The sequence below is a fragment of the Tachypleus tridentatus genome, chromosome 7 (genome assembly GCF_004210375.1).
Source record: "Tachypleus tridentatus isolate NWPU-2018 chromosome 7, ASM421037v1, whole genome shotgun sequence".
NCBI classification, from domain to species: Eukaryota; Metazoa; Arthropoda; class Merostomata; order Xiphosura; family Limulidae; genus Tachypleus; species Tachypleus tridentatus.
The window spans coordinates 32,973,264-32,988,323 of NC_134831.1; the positions used below are offsets into that span (position 1 = coordinate 32,973,264).

Consider the following 15,060-nt stretch of genomic DNA (forward strand, 5'->3'; position numbering starts at 1 on the left):
TTGGTTTGGTTTGAATTTTGTGCAAAGCTACATGAGGGCTATTTGTGCTAGCTGCCCCTAATTTAGTAGTGTAAGACTAAAGGGAAGGCAATTAGTCATCATCACCCACCACTAACTCTTGGGCTACTCTTTTACCAATGAATAGTGGGATTGGCCGTAACATTATAATGCTGCCATGGCTGAAAAGATTAGCATATTTGGTGCGACAGGAATTCAAACCCACAACCTGCAGGTTACAAGTTGAGTGCCACCTAGCCATGCTGAGCCTAAAAATGTAGTCCAATTGTGAAATACAGTGAATATAAACAGTTAAAATAAAGAAAAGTTTGCAATTTATAAGATTTTAACAATGTGACTGATTACACTTTATTATGTTAACATGAGAAATATTACAAAATTACAAAATAGTGAATATATTATACCTACTCCCAGAAACAATGTGTGCATGGTTTTGTGAGTGAATTTGTGTTATATTATGTGTGTGACTGTTACAGCTACAGTCCAGCATGTATGAGTAATTCCTATCATAAGTTATGCAACGTTTGAGAATTACTTAGTGTAAGATTACTTAAAGATTTGTTTATGTGTTCTTGGGTAAACTTTTGTACTCACACATAATTACTTTTTCTATTTCTGAATAGAAATGATTATCAATTTTGAAATAAATTTCCATGGGAAATCAAACTGCATTCAGTTATCTGAGTAATTTTCACAGCTTAAGTTTATAATTTACACAAAGATTATAAAAAACAAACAAAATCTTAGAGAGATTTATGAAACAGACATGAGCTTAATATAATGTACTTAATTACGTATAACATACTTCTGTCTACTGCAACAGAATCTGAAAGGCAAGTTATGCAAAAAAACTACTCTAATCAAACAACATATAAAAAAGTATAGTGATGGACTATTAAATGTAATGTAATAAACCATAGTTAATTAAGATATTATTGTCATATAAAACAATGAAGCAAGCAAAGGATGTAGTTATATTATAGGGATTAAAACGCTGTAATATAAAACAGGCTTTGTGTATTTGAACATATATTTTGAATTTCTTAACACTGACAATTAATCTAAAAGTGAGTGTTATTTGCTGCATTTGTTAAACCTTTGTTAAAAGGTTAAACTTGTTCTTAATTTGTATTATTTCTTATTTGTAATTTTACATCTTTAAAATATTGAAAATCAAGATATAGAAAATAAAATGGACAGGAATCTTTACTTAAAGTGTCAACTAATAAGTTTTCAAATGTGTTTGAAATAACATCATAAAATAATTACTTCTAAAAAAGAAATGTTTTAATTTTTTTATTTAACTTGTTATGCTGATTAGTTTATACCTAGATACACCAGTCAACCTCTGTCCAGTCATCAATAATTAAGTTTCTAAGTCATGACATTTTTTGTTTTCAAATTTAGAACGTTTTTTTTTACCAATTGTGTTTTTCATTCAAAAGTGGAAGTATAAATATAAACACAAATCTATAAAAATGTAAATCTATTTCTTTCCAAACCCACTATAAAGTTTGTGCATGTATTTAGTTTAATTGGAATAAATTATATACCACTAAAGAAACTGACACATCAGTGAATATATTTTAGAGCTTCTAGAACCACTGATCACATATCCATGTTGTCCAGCAGAGTTAAACAAAACCTGCTGAAGAAGTTATAAAAGAAAAGATACAATTGTTTACTAAAACATACTAATGAAAGGTAGTAGTTAAACTTTTTCACCATGTTAAGTGTTTCTGATTTTCTAATTTTTTTTTTTTATTGTTGCTTAAGTTAGCTGCCAGCTGTATGAGACCATTGTGTGTGTATGTATTTGTGGCCCAAGTAAACATTGGTCATCCCTTTGATTCAGTTACATGTGTATGTCTGCTACAGTCTTGTTTCTTACTGGTAATGATTTGCAGTTGCTGTTTATTGCTATATGCCATATATAATGTATGTTCATATTAAGTCCCGCCACGTTTTGAAACCAAGTTCAGAAGCAAGATGGCCACCAAGGGAAAGGAAGTCAGAATGAAGTGCCGTGCTACTGGAGATCACCCCATGACTATTGTTTGGAGTGTCAATGGCCAGCATCTGAATCCTTCTGACAATTCAAGGTAATCCCAGAAAAAATAATGTCCATTTCTTTCAAATAGTTATCATTTTTTATTCTTTTTCTAGAGCTTCAAACCTGAATCTATTTGAGTATCTTTCATAAAGCTGGAAAAAAATAAAAGCTTGAAATTATTATCAGTATAATGTACTATGTTTTGGATATTTTTATTTGGATTCTCATGGCTTTGTTTCAGAAGAAGAATTTTTTTTAATTCAATGTTTTAATCAAAAACATGCCTTGCATATTAGTGAAGAAACTAGTTAACAAATCACAGGTATGGACTGGTTAATGAGATGTTTTAGAACTGTTTCATCAGTTATTGTCTTCCTTATTATATAGTTACTAATATTTCATGATTTAAAAATTGTGTTTCACAGTAACAAGATTTTTTTGTGTGTAATCACCTCTTAACAACAAATGTGTTTAGACAAGGCAACTTTAACTTTATGTAGAATTTTAAGTATCACCAAACCTAAAACAACATACTTGATAAATTCATTTGTAATTTAATGAAATTATTTGATCATACAATGTTGCAATGGAATAAAGTGACATAACTTAAATAATTGATTTAAGAGAATTTTAGAAAAACGTACACTTAATCAATGGTTCTCAAACTGTGGGGTGTGAGAAATGTCAAGAAAATGTTTCATCTTTCAGGTTCTTTGAGGGGAGGGCAAAATGTATTAAATAGAAGAAAAGTGGGGAAAAGATCTAAAATGTTTGAGAAACATTGAGCTAAATAACAATAAAATGATCAATGAATTGGTTTTGTTGTTAGATATTTCTAATTACTTTTAATACAAGCAGGTTTTAAAATCAAAGTTACACAGCCAACATGGCTTAACATTTACTAATACACTCAATAGAATGTTTCTAAAAATGTGTAAGTATGTGTATGTTATCAATCATATTTCAGTTTGGATAAATGATAAAAAATAAATAGACATGTCTAAATGAAAACACTGTGTAATTTATTTTCTCATCATTTCAAGCACATGCCTTTCAAAGACACACCACTTCCTGCCAGTTTATTCCTTATTATTATTTCCCAATTTTTCTTCTCACATTTCGAGGGCAAACACTCATTCAAAAATAATTTAATGTTGTTTCTAGAACACAAACTAGATTAATGGTTCATAATTCAGATTTTCTCACAGAAGTGTTTCCAAGATTTAGACTAGGATATTTACTCTTATTTTGACTATTCAAAAACCTCAAAGTTTACAAAACAGCTTGGAGATGTGGACTTGTATTTGTCAAAAATGAGTAACTTACTAAGTGCCAGGTTAACCAACTAATGAGCCCCAAAAATGGGTCACTAACTCTACTATATATATATTTTAAAAATTATTACCTTTATCAACAATCAAATTCATAACAAAATTCAAATGTGTGAAAATCATTATGTTGTAACTGCTAAAATCACTGAAATAAATGTGAAGCATTAAAAAAGGTAGAATTTCATTACACTAGGCTTGTACATTCTTTAATTTGTTTTAATTAAGGGCTTTATTAAATTATTCATTAAAAACAAAATTATAAAATTATTTAAACTGAAACAAAATATTTTAACTTAATCTCAGTATAAAAATATGTAGAACTATGAATAATATTTACAAGGTCTACAGACTGTCTGTTTTAAACTTAGTTAAAGTTTGAAACTCGATTAAAAACAACTTTTGGTAAAAGCATGAAACAAATACAATCAAACATGAACAAAGAATATAGTGTGATATTTTTTATTGTTCCAATGGATAATCCAACAAATGAACAAGATTTAAACCGAAATTATATAAGTGAGGATAATGTTCCTTTTGTCTTTCAACTATTATGGTTTAACATTTAATGAAACATCAAATGAGAACCATTTTAATAGTGGTGTGTTATTCAATTTCATAGATAAGGCTTAGGTTACATTTTCTAAGTTGGTTTGTTCATTAATTGTCAATTAAAGAAAGCTTTATAACTATTTAAGGCATTTCTGTCAAGATATTACAGGAGAAAGAAACAAATGATACTCATCTCTATCTGTGATTACATCATGAATGTTTCAGTTATATAGAAGTGGAAATGTAGCATATTTTCAATAATGTTAAATAACACAACTAACTTTTATGCTACTAATCAATTACTTTCAGAAAAATGACATACACTGCTGTTTAAGAAGTTATATTTTGATTGGTGACAATGAAGGATGAGAATGTATATTATTGATTTCCACTAGAATCTGGCAGTTTCATGTTTCAAGAGTGAAAACCAAAAACGATAATTTTTGTCACAATGAAAAATAAAATCTTTATAAGATGTTTCAGCCATCTACTTTTGATGATTCATCACCAGAGCTAGTATGAACAAAATTTTGGTTTTTACTCTTAATTTAATAGAACAGAATGGTCTTGAAAGAAATTAAAAGTTTCATGTGAATTAGTATATTAACAGTTATATTTTTCTTCTTTCTTTACTGTGAATATTTAAAAGCATGAATAAAAAGCATTTTATTTTCACATGAAACTTTAGCATACCATGATTGTCTCCAGGGGAGTTCATACATGATGTTTATACTGCTCAACATACACAACAGTCCTTCCAAAGTGTGATACTGTTATTTATATTTTATATAAAACAATAAAAAATACCTTTAACACAAATTTAATTCAAAGCTTTTTTTATTGATATTGGTGAAGTGTTATGCATTTCATCCTTCTTAAAATTCTTTCCAGCTTTAGTTTTCCATTAATGCAGAATTTTGCAAGAATCACAAATTCATGTTGGGTTCTTTTCCACACTCAGTTTCCTTGATTATTTTTTATAAACACAATGCATCAATACATTAATTTATAACAACAAGAAATCTTTGTTTAACTAAATATTACTACAGTTAGCATTAATATTCTGTGAATACAGCTGGAAAAAAAAACTTATGAGTTCAGATCTTGTTTGAAAAACTAAAAAGCATTCTTTGGATAATTTCTAAGACTACCTTAATTATTCAATAAATTTTGAATATTTTTGAGTGTTTTGACAGTACAGTTATATGCTTTAAGGTTTATTTCTCTTAAAGTCTATTATCTTTAGCATTTTAAGGATTTAAGTACATTCATATTTGTTTATATCAAATCAATAAAATCATTGTATAATTTTTACCCCCAATGATAAACTTCAAGGGTATATATTAATGTCAATCTCTGTCCTCTTAAAAATTAACATTTTGTGCTGCAAATCTCCTTGGATCATAACATCAGTGTAAATCAAGAATTTAAGTTTCATGTCTATTGTTATAATCAAAAGCCAAATATATTTATCTACTGACAATTATAGAAATTATGAAATAATAAAAAACAACCTTTAAAATAAAATTTCAGAAATATTTTCTGTCAGTTAATTATCTGGATTGTATAAAAGGTTAAATGTTAATTAACTAGCAAAACTCTTTTCCACCTAAGATACAAGCTTCGAGAACAAGTAGGCAACAAAGAAATTTCATCAGAAATTACCATCCTAGCTGCGGATAGACAAGACTCAGCAAATTTTACTTGCCTGGTAAAAAATTCTTTTGGTCAACATGATACCAGAATCATGCTTGTTGTACAAGGTTGGTGGATGTTATAGGTATTATATTTGCTGTAAGCAAAGATTAAGTTGTAGTTGTACAAGTTATGTTTTAAAAAGATTGGTGTTAGATTTAGAAATTGTTTAATGTCAAAAGTATTAATATTTCAAGTGAACTTAGGATATAACTGTATCTCCATAAAAATGAAAAGTATTTTTCTTTGCAACATTTATCTTTTACCAATGCTATAAAGCTGGCAAGTTATGGCACTAGAACTATTAACTGTGTCTACATACTCTTTATATAATCATAAATATAAAGTTAGGAAAAATAAACAGTTTGATTGTATGGAAAATAAAATAATTTTCTCTCTGACATACATATTTGTCGATTTTAGCAAGTCAGTTTATTTATTGTAATTAACTGATACATATGTTGCATATGAGGCATGATAGACACAGGTGGTACATACATAATAAATAGTAACTACTATTTTAATGGCACATGATTTCAATACATTTGACCATCACCACACTATAAACAGTATGCCATTGTAGGCAGTGCTGTCATTTCTTGGTTTCAAGACAGTGTTTGGGTATTTATTATAAGCACAGAGTTTTATAGTTCTCTAAATGAGACAAACCATATTCTTAAGTGTAGATTTAACATGTGGAATCCATGACAACATATTTCATATTATTTATCACAAGTGGAAAACTATAACTGTTTTAATATATTTTTAACATAGTAATGATATTTAATTATTGTTATTTCTCTCTATAGAACCACCTGATATGCCAAGGGAAGTTAAGGTACTGGAAAAGAAAAGCCGCTCAGTTGTAATTGGATGGTCAGTTCCATTTAATGGAAATAGCAATATAACAAGATACCTCTTGCATTGTTCACCAAGTCAAGGTAAATCAGCTTTAAAAATAAATTTAATAATAGGATTAATATTCATTCCATAAATTCATTGTCCATTACTTCTATGCCTTTTAGCACTCTCTTAAAGCTTTGGTTGCTGGATTGTAGTAGTCATCAATGTTCCAATGAGCAGAAGTAGAACATATGTACCAACTCCAAAATAAAACAAGCCTTTTGAGCTCACCAAATCAGTGAAACATGTAGCAAAGGGAATAAGTAATTAATCATCACATTTCTAAAGTTATAGTTTAATAAAGTTTTTCTCTCTTGTTAATGAAATACAACATTATATACATTAAAATAACCCTTCATCCTCAACAAAATATTCCTGTTACATCCTTCATCATCAATATAATTTGTTATTTTTTAATGTCATATTCTTGTTGCATCCTTAATTCTCAGCAATTTTTTTTTCTAGAAAGTTGGCAGAATCACATAATCAACCTGACAGTTGACAGAACTGAGAGTACAGCGAAACTGAAAGGGCTGAGGCCTGCTCAGTCTTATAAATGTAGGGTGAGTGCAGAGAATGGTGTTGGAATTGGACCATTAAGTGAAGAAGTATCTGTCATCACAACTGATGAAGGTATATGCTTCTCTAACTTTCACAGAGCCTGATAAAACACAAATATAGCACATAGTTGTTCTCACTTGTTAAATAAAATAATGTTGATGAAGGAAGCTAACATGTATGGTGTGATTCAGGAGAATAAAGAATTTTTGCCTTCATTTGTTTCATAGTTTCAGTTTTTTCTAATGGACTTACAGTGCAATGCTGATGTTAAAAGTTAAAGCATTTATATATGAAAGGATTATAACAAATGATCATTAGTGTGGAAAACTTCTCTGTTTACAAGTAACATTTACATAAAAAGAAATCCTAGTGGCCTTATCAGTAATGTTTACAAGAAATAAGGTTCTAGTGGTATATATGAAGACTAGTTTTGGTGACTATATCCGTAATATTTACATGAAGTAAGGTTCTGGTGACTTTATATGTAATGTTTACATGAATATTGGTTCTAGCAAGTTTAATTGTAATGCTTTGATTTATTGTAATGGATCCACAAAAAAATGCTGTTTATTTATTTATTTAAACATAGTCAACTTACAATATTAGTTTTTTCTGTATCTATAAATGTTTCATATAAACCTACTGGATTTTGTTTTTAATTTCCAGTTCCAGGTGGTCCTCCTCAAGGAGTAAAGGCAGAAGCTGTGGACTCCCAGACTGTTCATGTTACATGGCAGGTTTGGACAAGCCTATTATGATAGTATTCTTTTCATTTGTTTCAAAAAATTTGAAAGCAATCCCTTCTTGAAAGCTCTCAAAAGTAAAATATTTGTAGATATTAATATCTTGAAACTTGTGTTCATCATATTTTACACAAAAGACATAACTGGAATTTCAATTAATGTTTAAAATATAACTGTGTAAAAACAAAAAAGGTTCATTGTTTCTTTTAATGAAAAGTTGAACTTCATGAAGAGATTATAAATACCTGAATTACAGCCAGTATTTTTGGTAATTGTGTTGATGCTTGTAACAAACTAATAATTGTTTCACGACATTTTTATTTAGATGTAAAGGTTACTGAACATCAAATTAACTTGCTAAAAAACTCAGTGTTAAAAATAATATAATTTACTTTAAATTAAGAAATATGTGTGACTTTTTGTTTTGCTGAATATTTTATGTCTCAACATTTTTATTATATGCCTAAATTTATCAAGAGACAATATCACAGAGTGTAAACTCAGATACATATTCAGATTTTAGCTTAAAATCTGTTTCTTGTTGTATGTGTGTTTGTGAGATAGTGACATCAAACAGTTTTGATGAATAATGATAAAAAGCCATATAATTCTAATAATCCATGAGAAAAACAAAGATGAATACATTATAATAGCAAACACTTACTCATATATATTTTTAGCCACCTGAAAGGGAACTGTGGAATGGACCCCTAAAGGGGTACTATGTGGGCTATAAGGTACATAACTCTGATGCTCCTTACCTGTATAAAAACTTGGAAGTGGGAAAACACACACGAGAGGAGGTGGTACTCTCACAACTCCAGAAGTTTACAAGCTACACAATCTTAGTCCAGGCATATAACTCAATGGGTGCTGGTCCTCGATCTGATGAAGTGGTGGTTCAAACTCTAGAAGATAGTTAGTACACTCATTTTAATAACTTCAGTTAGTTTTGTTTGTTTGTTTTTAAGCACTAAACTACACAATGGGCTATTAGTAAAAATATTTTGTACTTAAAAATAAGAAATATGTAAAACTTTCTCCAATCTAGAATATTTTATGTCTCAACAGTTTGATTATTCACCTTTATTAATAGACTGTATAACAGTGATAACTAGTATAACTTTAAATTATAGTTTTAAAGTATGTTTTTTGTTTTCCGTGTGTTAAGTTTTTGTGGGGTATTGACATGAAATGACTCATATAACATTCAATAAACAATATGAAAAAACAACTTCAAAATGGTGTGCAATATTTATTTAAAAGATCAGAGGAGCAAAAATAAACAAATCAATGACTAAAATGGTATGATAATATATTAAAACTATGATTAAAAAGTTTTTCAAAACCAGATAAGATCTTAAAACATTCTGTTCCCTACATTAGTCAAAGGTATGAATAAAAACAGATGTGGATGTAGAATAAAAAGCTCCATAAAAACTATTGTGAAACTTAGAGAAAACTGTCCAGCAAACAGTTTATAGCAACTGTCTCAAAAGCTAAGAAGTCTAATTTTTTATTTTATTATTGTTATTGAAGTTGTTGTTCTGCATTTACTTTTATGGTCATTTTTATTGTGCAAGTTATGCTTTGTTTTATTGAAAAAAAACCTACTTGAGATTCTAGTTTCACATATAATTTAATATTATAAAGATTTACTTTAACACCAATCAGCCACTTTATGTGCATAGCAAAAATACAGATATATAAAAGGACTATAATGTCTTGTTGATTGAGTTTACATGGTTAAAACTGGCATGTAAATGTAACTATTGACATGAAGTAAATTTTTGTTTTAAATAAAGGTTTTAAATTTCTTTTTAGATTTCTAGTTCATAAATGAGGTAAATCAAACATTCTGTTTCACTCTCTCTCTTTTTTTTTTTTTAGTTCCCAGTGAACCTCCCCAAAACCTCCAATGTTCACCCATGACATCAGAGACTCTCCTTGTCAAGTGGGAAGCACCGCCCCTAGACAGCATCCATGGAAAGTTGCAGGGATACACAATCCTCTACAGACCAGTGGAAGGTACTGCTCTCTATCATCTACTTTAGTCAAAGGCAACTATAATACGTTTCTCTAACCCTCCATTATAATCACATTACTGCTTACATGATGCTACACTGTAAAACAGGTAGAATGTGATCAAGTTGTATGTGTAGTGTACTTGTTTTGTGGGACCAGAAAATAAAGTTTATAAGTAATATTAATAAAAAGAGAAATTGTAGAATAAATTACGTTGTTTCATTACAGTTTGGAATCTAATTCAAAAAGATAATTTTCCACCAAAGTGAATTCAACTTTCTGCTCTTGAAGAAAATACTATCATATATAGTTTACATAACTCAGTCACTTGCATGTTTTTTTTTTGGGGAAAAAAAAGAAGCCAGCAAGTGAGCCTATTAAAACACAATTTACAAGAAGGAACACTGTATAATAACCTTGCATAAAAGAAAATGTATTTCATTTTCTCTTTATAGTTCTTACTGTGAACTTACACACAAATTAACATGACACTGCCCACATTCAGCTATGTCAAATATTAGGTTTAACTAGTTTCATAATAACAATGTTACACCATGAAAGCCTTGCACAACTTATTTCTATAATCACAGAAATAATGAATGCAACAAGTGCTTTTGGTTTCACTGTTTTTAATAAACCTTTATAGTTATTACGCCATTAGAAATTTTTTTTAAATAAAAAAGTTTGTAACAGAGATGAGATTCCAGCAATTTTGTTTCAAATGTACATATCAGAAATTAAATACTGTTCTGCAACTTTTAATTCAATTATAGGGGAGGAACAGTGTCAGCAGACTAAAGATCTGTTTTTGTACTCGTGGGTTTCGAGAGGGAGGTCAAGCTCTCGGGGACAGTTATGTCACCAGGCCTCTTTTTGAAGTCTTCATAAATTCATAGTACATTCATGGGTGTATGAAGAATTTTTCTGGTGGGTGGAAGCCAAATGTATTGAAAATTTACATTTTTGAGGCAAAGCAATTTCCCACAGTACTGCAATTTTATCTTAACTATATTACGAAAATGAGAACACATTATTCTTTATTCCATATTTCCCCAGGCCCCATAATTGACCTTGGGACCTGGGATTGTAGCCCCCTCCTTCAACAGGCATGTTTGTACTGATACCCAAGAAAGCCAAGACTATAAGAGTATGGCCAATACACAACTACTAGATTAACTATTCATTCTTCAAAAGCTTTGCTAAAAGTAATTTTCAACAGAAGTAAACACAAGGCTGAGAATGAGCTATCAGGAGATTGAAGTGATCTTAGGTTGGAGAACATGAGAGACCTTTTATTTTAAAATAGTTTAGGTGAAGGACCAAATAATAAGAAGAGAGAACTCTTTATATGTGCTTCAAAGATTGCGGAAGATCAAACAGCTGTCAGAGTTCTGAATAATTTATACCGAAATTAGGAAGCAGTGACCTGACATAAGGCCAATCCTACTATATGTGTTGGAGATGTGGATGCTACCTTTTGAACAAAATATTACATATAACCAGTCCAACTGTATGGGGTGGAGACATAAACTTTACCTGTTGACTAAAATGTTACACAGGGCTAGTCCAACTGTATGAGATTGAGACATAGACAAGTTAAGAGAGTGACTGCTCTGAATAAGTGATAGTTATAACTAAGTTTATTTTTAAAGTGCAAAGTTTTAGTTTACTGGTATACACAGTGGTGGGAAAATCTAACAGCTTACTATGGTTCTTAGTAAAAGCATTTAATACAACAGAAACAAAATTGTTTCTTCAAAGTACTTATTTCATATTAGTATGGCTGTATCAGTACATATGTTACATTAGTTGTAAGTTAAAAATACATCAATAATGTAAGAATGGTATCTGACACAAGCTGATATCTGTCAGCTTCCTAACTCCCACATAGATGAGCAGAATGATGAGTACAGAGGGTACTGTAGTCTGGTATCAACAATCTTAAGATTGGTTTGATCAAATTCACACAAAGTAATTTTTGCACATGTAACTATCATTAGAATGTTATTACATAAGTTCAGTTATACAATCAAAACTTTATCCTTACCTACCTATGAATAAAAATCCAATAACCTGAGCACTTTTGAAAGATGGATCTTTCTTCTTCAGGGGCAAACTGAGAAGAAGAAAGATCCACCTTTCAAAAGTGCCTAGGTTATGGGGTTTTTATTCATTTCTCCACGTTTGTTTTTTTTTTTTGGCAAAAATAATTTGGTGGGAAAAAAGTCAAAATATTACCTTTATGCAAATTAATATTTTGAAATTCTTAATTGAAGCGTTTTTGTTAACACATATTAACATACAAAAATCTATATGTAATTACACAAATTAAAAAAAAATCTGTTTTATCATTCTGTTCAACTTGATATTGGTAAGTAGGAAGTTAAATGTCTTTAAGTTGCTGCACAAGTCATCATTACCTTTCCAAATATTATTTATATGTTTAATATTACAGAAAAACCTGCTACAGGCTATGAAGAGAGAACAGTAACAAGGGAAGAAGCTAAACTAACTCATCTGCAGAAATTTACAAACTACAGTATAGCTGTGATGGCTTATACTCAAAAGGGTAGTGGGGTAAAGTCTAACCCCATTTTCTGCAGAACACAAGAAGATGGTAATGTTAGTTTTAATTTTTTGCTTCCTTGTACAGAGAGAATTTAATTTTCCTGTACCAAATCAAATGAATAGATAAGATATAGCATAATGTAGTAAATACAAATCTCTTTTCACTGTTGTTCCTTTAACAAAATTATAATGATGGCATGTTATCTAAAATACTTTCCAAATCTTCAAAGTTAATAAGTTGAAAAACGCCTTACAGAGCCAAATGTGGCACAGCAACAGAGTTTATTAGTATTTTAAAATATTTTCTCTTTTTTTTGCCATATTAAACAAGGCATAAATATTAAAAGCCAAAATGTAACTGGACTTACACTGTAGTAATATATCAACATGTCTAATTAATCTGACAAGCTGATAATAAAGTTTTATGTTGTGTTTGTGACAATATTTAGTTATTTTGGAAACAGAACTACACATATAGTTAAAGACATAATCATGAAAAACTAAATAAACTGTTTATTTAGTTTGATCTCGATAAATAAAGTCATACAATCAAAATCCATAAAATATTTTATTTCTGAACATTAAATTATTTCTTCACACTGTCTCAGTTTATCTTTAAGCATACATTTATTCTCCTGGTTGATAACAAATTCAATTTTTTTGTAATGGAAATACATTATATTTGACAAATTTTAGTAATTAAACAATATACTGCTATAACTTCAATATTTAACTGATGTATATATGATAAAAACAACAACATAAAGTTAGAAGAGATTCAATGTTTAGGATATTCTCATTTACTTTCCTGAAACACTAATGTATAGAATTCAGTATGTATTATACATGGATCACCAGAATACATGTGGTGTTCACTCTGTGCTATACATGAACTACAATAATACAAATATAGTGGTAAACATATTTATATCAATTACTGATATAGTGTTTAATGTATATCATACATGTATTGTGTTCACTAAGTATTATATTTGAATTTCTAAAATATATAAAATGTTCAAAATGTATTATACATGAGTAAGTAGAACATGTATAGTGTTCACCATATGTTACACATCAGTTACTAAAACGTGTATAGTGTTCACCATATGTTACACATCAGTTACTAGAGCATGTATAATGTTATGTATTATACATAAATTACTGGAATACTGATATATAGTAATCACTGTGTATTATACATGCATTACTGGAACAAAGATATAAAGCTAACTATATGTATTTTATACAAGTTAATGTCACACTGATATAGTGTTTACTATATGTTACAAACATGAATTACTAGATATGTATGAGTTAGTGGAACACATATACTATTCAATCAAGACACACTCTAATGTCCCTACAGGACACATTGTGTGCTATTAATAGGAGTGATAGTTTAGCAATTTTCCACTTTCTGTAGGTCAGGCTATGGTAATTCAAAATACCACACACTTTCAGTGGATTTACTCTTCTGGTCCCATATTTCAGAGCAACTCATTAACTAATATATAAAATACAAATTCTTCAATTTTGGTTGAATTATTTCTTTTTTTCTTCACACTGAAACTGTGCAAAGTTAATTTGGTAGAAAAACATACTTTAGTGAATTGTTTCAAATTTGGTACACTGATAGATCTTTACATCCTACAATTAGGTGTCAGATTTAGCCTAAACATAAGCCACATGTGTAAAATTATTCAACAAAAACCACTTAAATTCTGTGCAAAAAGTCACATGAGCTATCAGCATAACATTCTTAATACATCTTCACCTAAGAGTAAAAATGGACAGTTTTTAGTTTTTTGTCATTCAGATTAAAGTCAGCTGATTTAGAGCAGTAAAACTATAAGTTGAAAGGATGAGCAAATACATAAGTATTAGTTAGGATACACAAGTTAGATTAACAGTTTATAGCTCAAATTTTCAAAATAATCTTATGAGTGGACAGCTGTTACTGATTACTTTATGAAACTTTTCAGCACAAATTTATTAAATTTTATGAAATTATCCTTACTAAAATGCATTTAGCTTCCTGTAATATTAGCTTAAGCAATTAGCATAAATAATGATGCTTGGTATAGTTGTATCACTTGCACGAGGATGATGACAAAACACTACTAATCCAAATTCTATGGCATTAATATAAAGGAAGCTATTAAAAATGTTTTAGAAAGAAGTAACTACCATCATATATTTTAAGGTACCTGATTAGTTCTATAAAGTAAAGGTCTGTTGTGAATAATAAGGTTGCAATCCTAAAGCTGATGTAGGTTACTTTTTTACTTGCTGTGGTTCGTTGGTTTGTATTGACACAAAGTCATGATATTTAATTTAAAAACACTTTAGGTGTGAAAAAAAGGTGCAGCAAAAAAAAAAAAAAGTGGACCTGTGACTTGGCAGCCAAACTGGTAGCTATAATTATTGCATTGATAAGAACTGTACAGCAAATATTCATTCCTTATTTAGTTGGGCCATGTATTTTGTTTTACACACCATCATATCCCAAGTTGAAGTACTTCTAATTAATGTGAAAATGAAGAAACTACTTTATATTTTCTAATGAAAAGTAACTTTACACAAATCACATTGTCAAAAAGCATCACATCTT

The 15,060-nt window shown here is 29.4% G+C and overlaps 1 protein-coding gene across 4 annotated transcripts in view; it reads left to right on the forward strand.

Annotated features, from left to right (window-relative positions):
* Positions 1–15,060, forward strand: part of LOC143255389 (cell adhesion molecule Dscam1-like) — a 201,551-nt gene that overhangs the window by 110,456 nt on the left and 76,035 nt on the right. For all 4 annotated transcript variants that reach the window (XR_013030583.1, XM_076510968.1, XM_076510970.1 and 1 more), the window contains exons 14-21: positions 1,973–2,120; positions 5,566–5,714; positions 6,456–6,587; positions 7,015–7,182; positions 7,777–7,847; positions 8,534–8,771; positions 9,744–9,881; positions 12,334–12,495. Coding sequence is in view for 3 of the 4 variants with exons in the window: in XM_076510968.1 (XP_076367083.1) it covers positions 1,973–2,120; positions 5,566–5,714; positions 6,456–6,587; positions 7,015–7,182; positions 7,777–7,847; positions 8,534–8,771; positions 9,744–9,881; positions 12,334–12,495 (1,206 nt within the window). In the remaining variant the exon portion in view is untranslated. The remainder of the gene's footprint in view (positions 1–1,972; positions 2,121–5,565; positions 5,715–6,455; positions 6,588–7,014; positions 7,183–7,776; positions 7,848–8,533; positions 8,772–9,743; positions 9,882–12,333; positions 12,496–15,060) is intronic.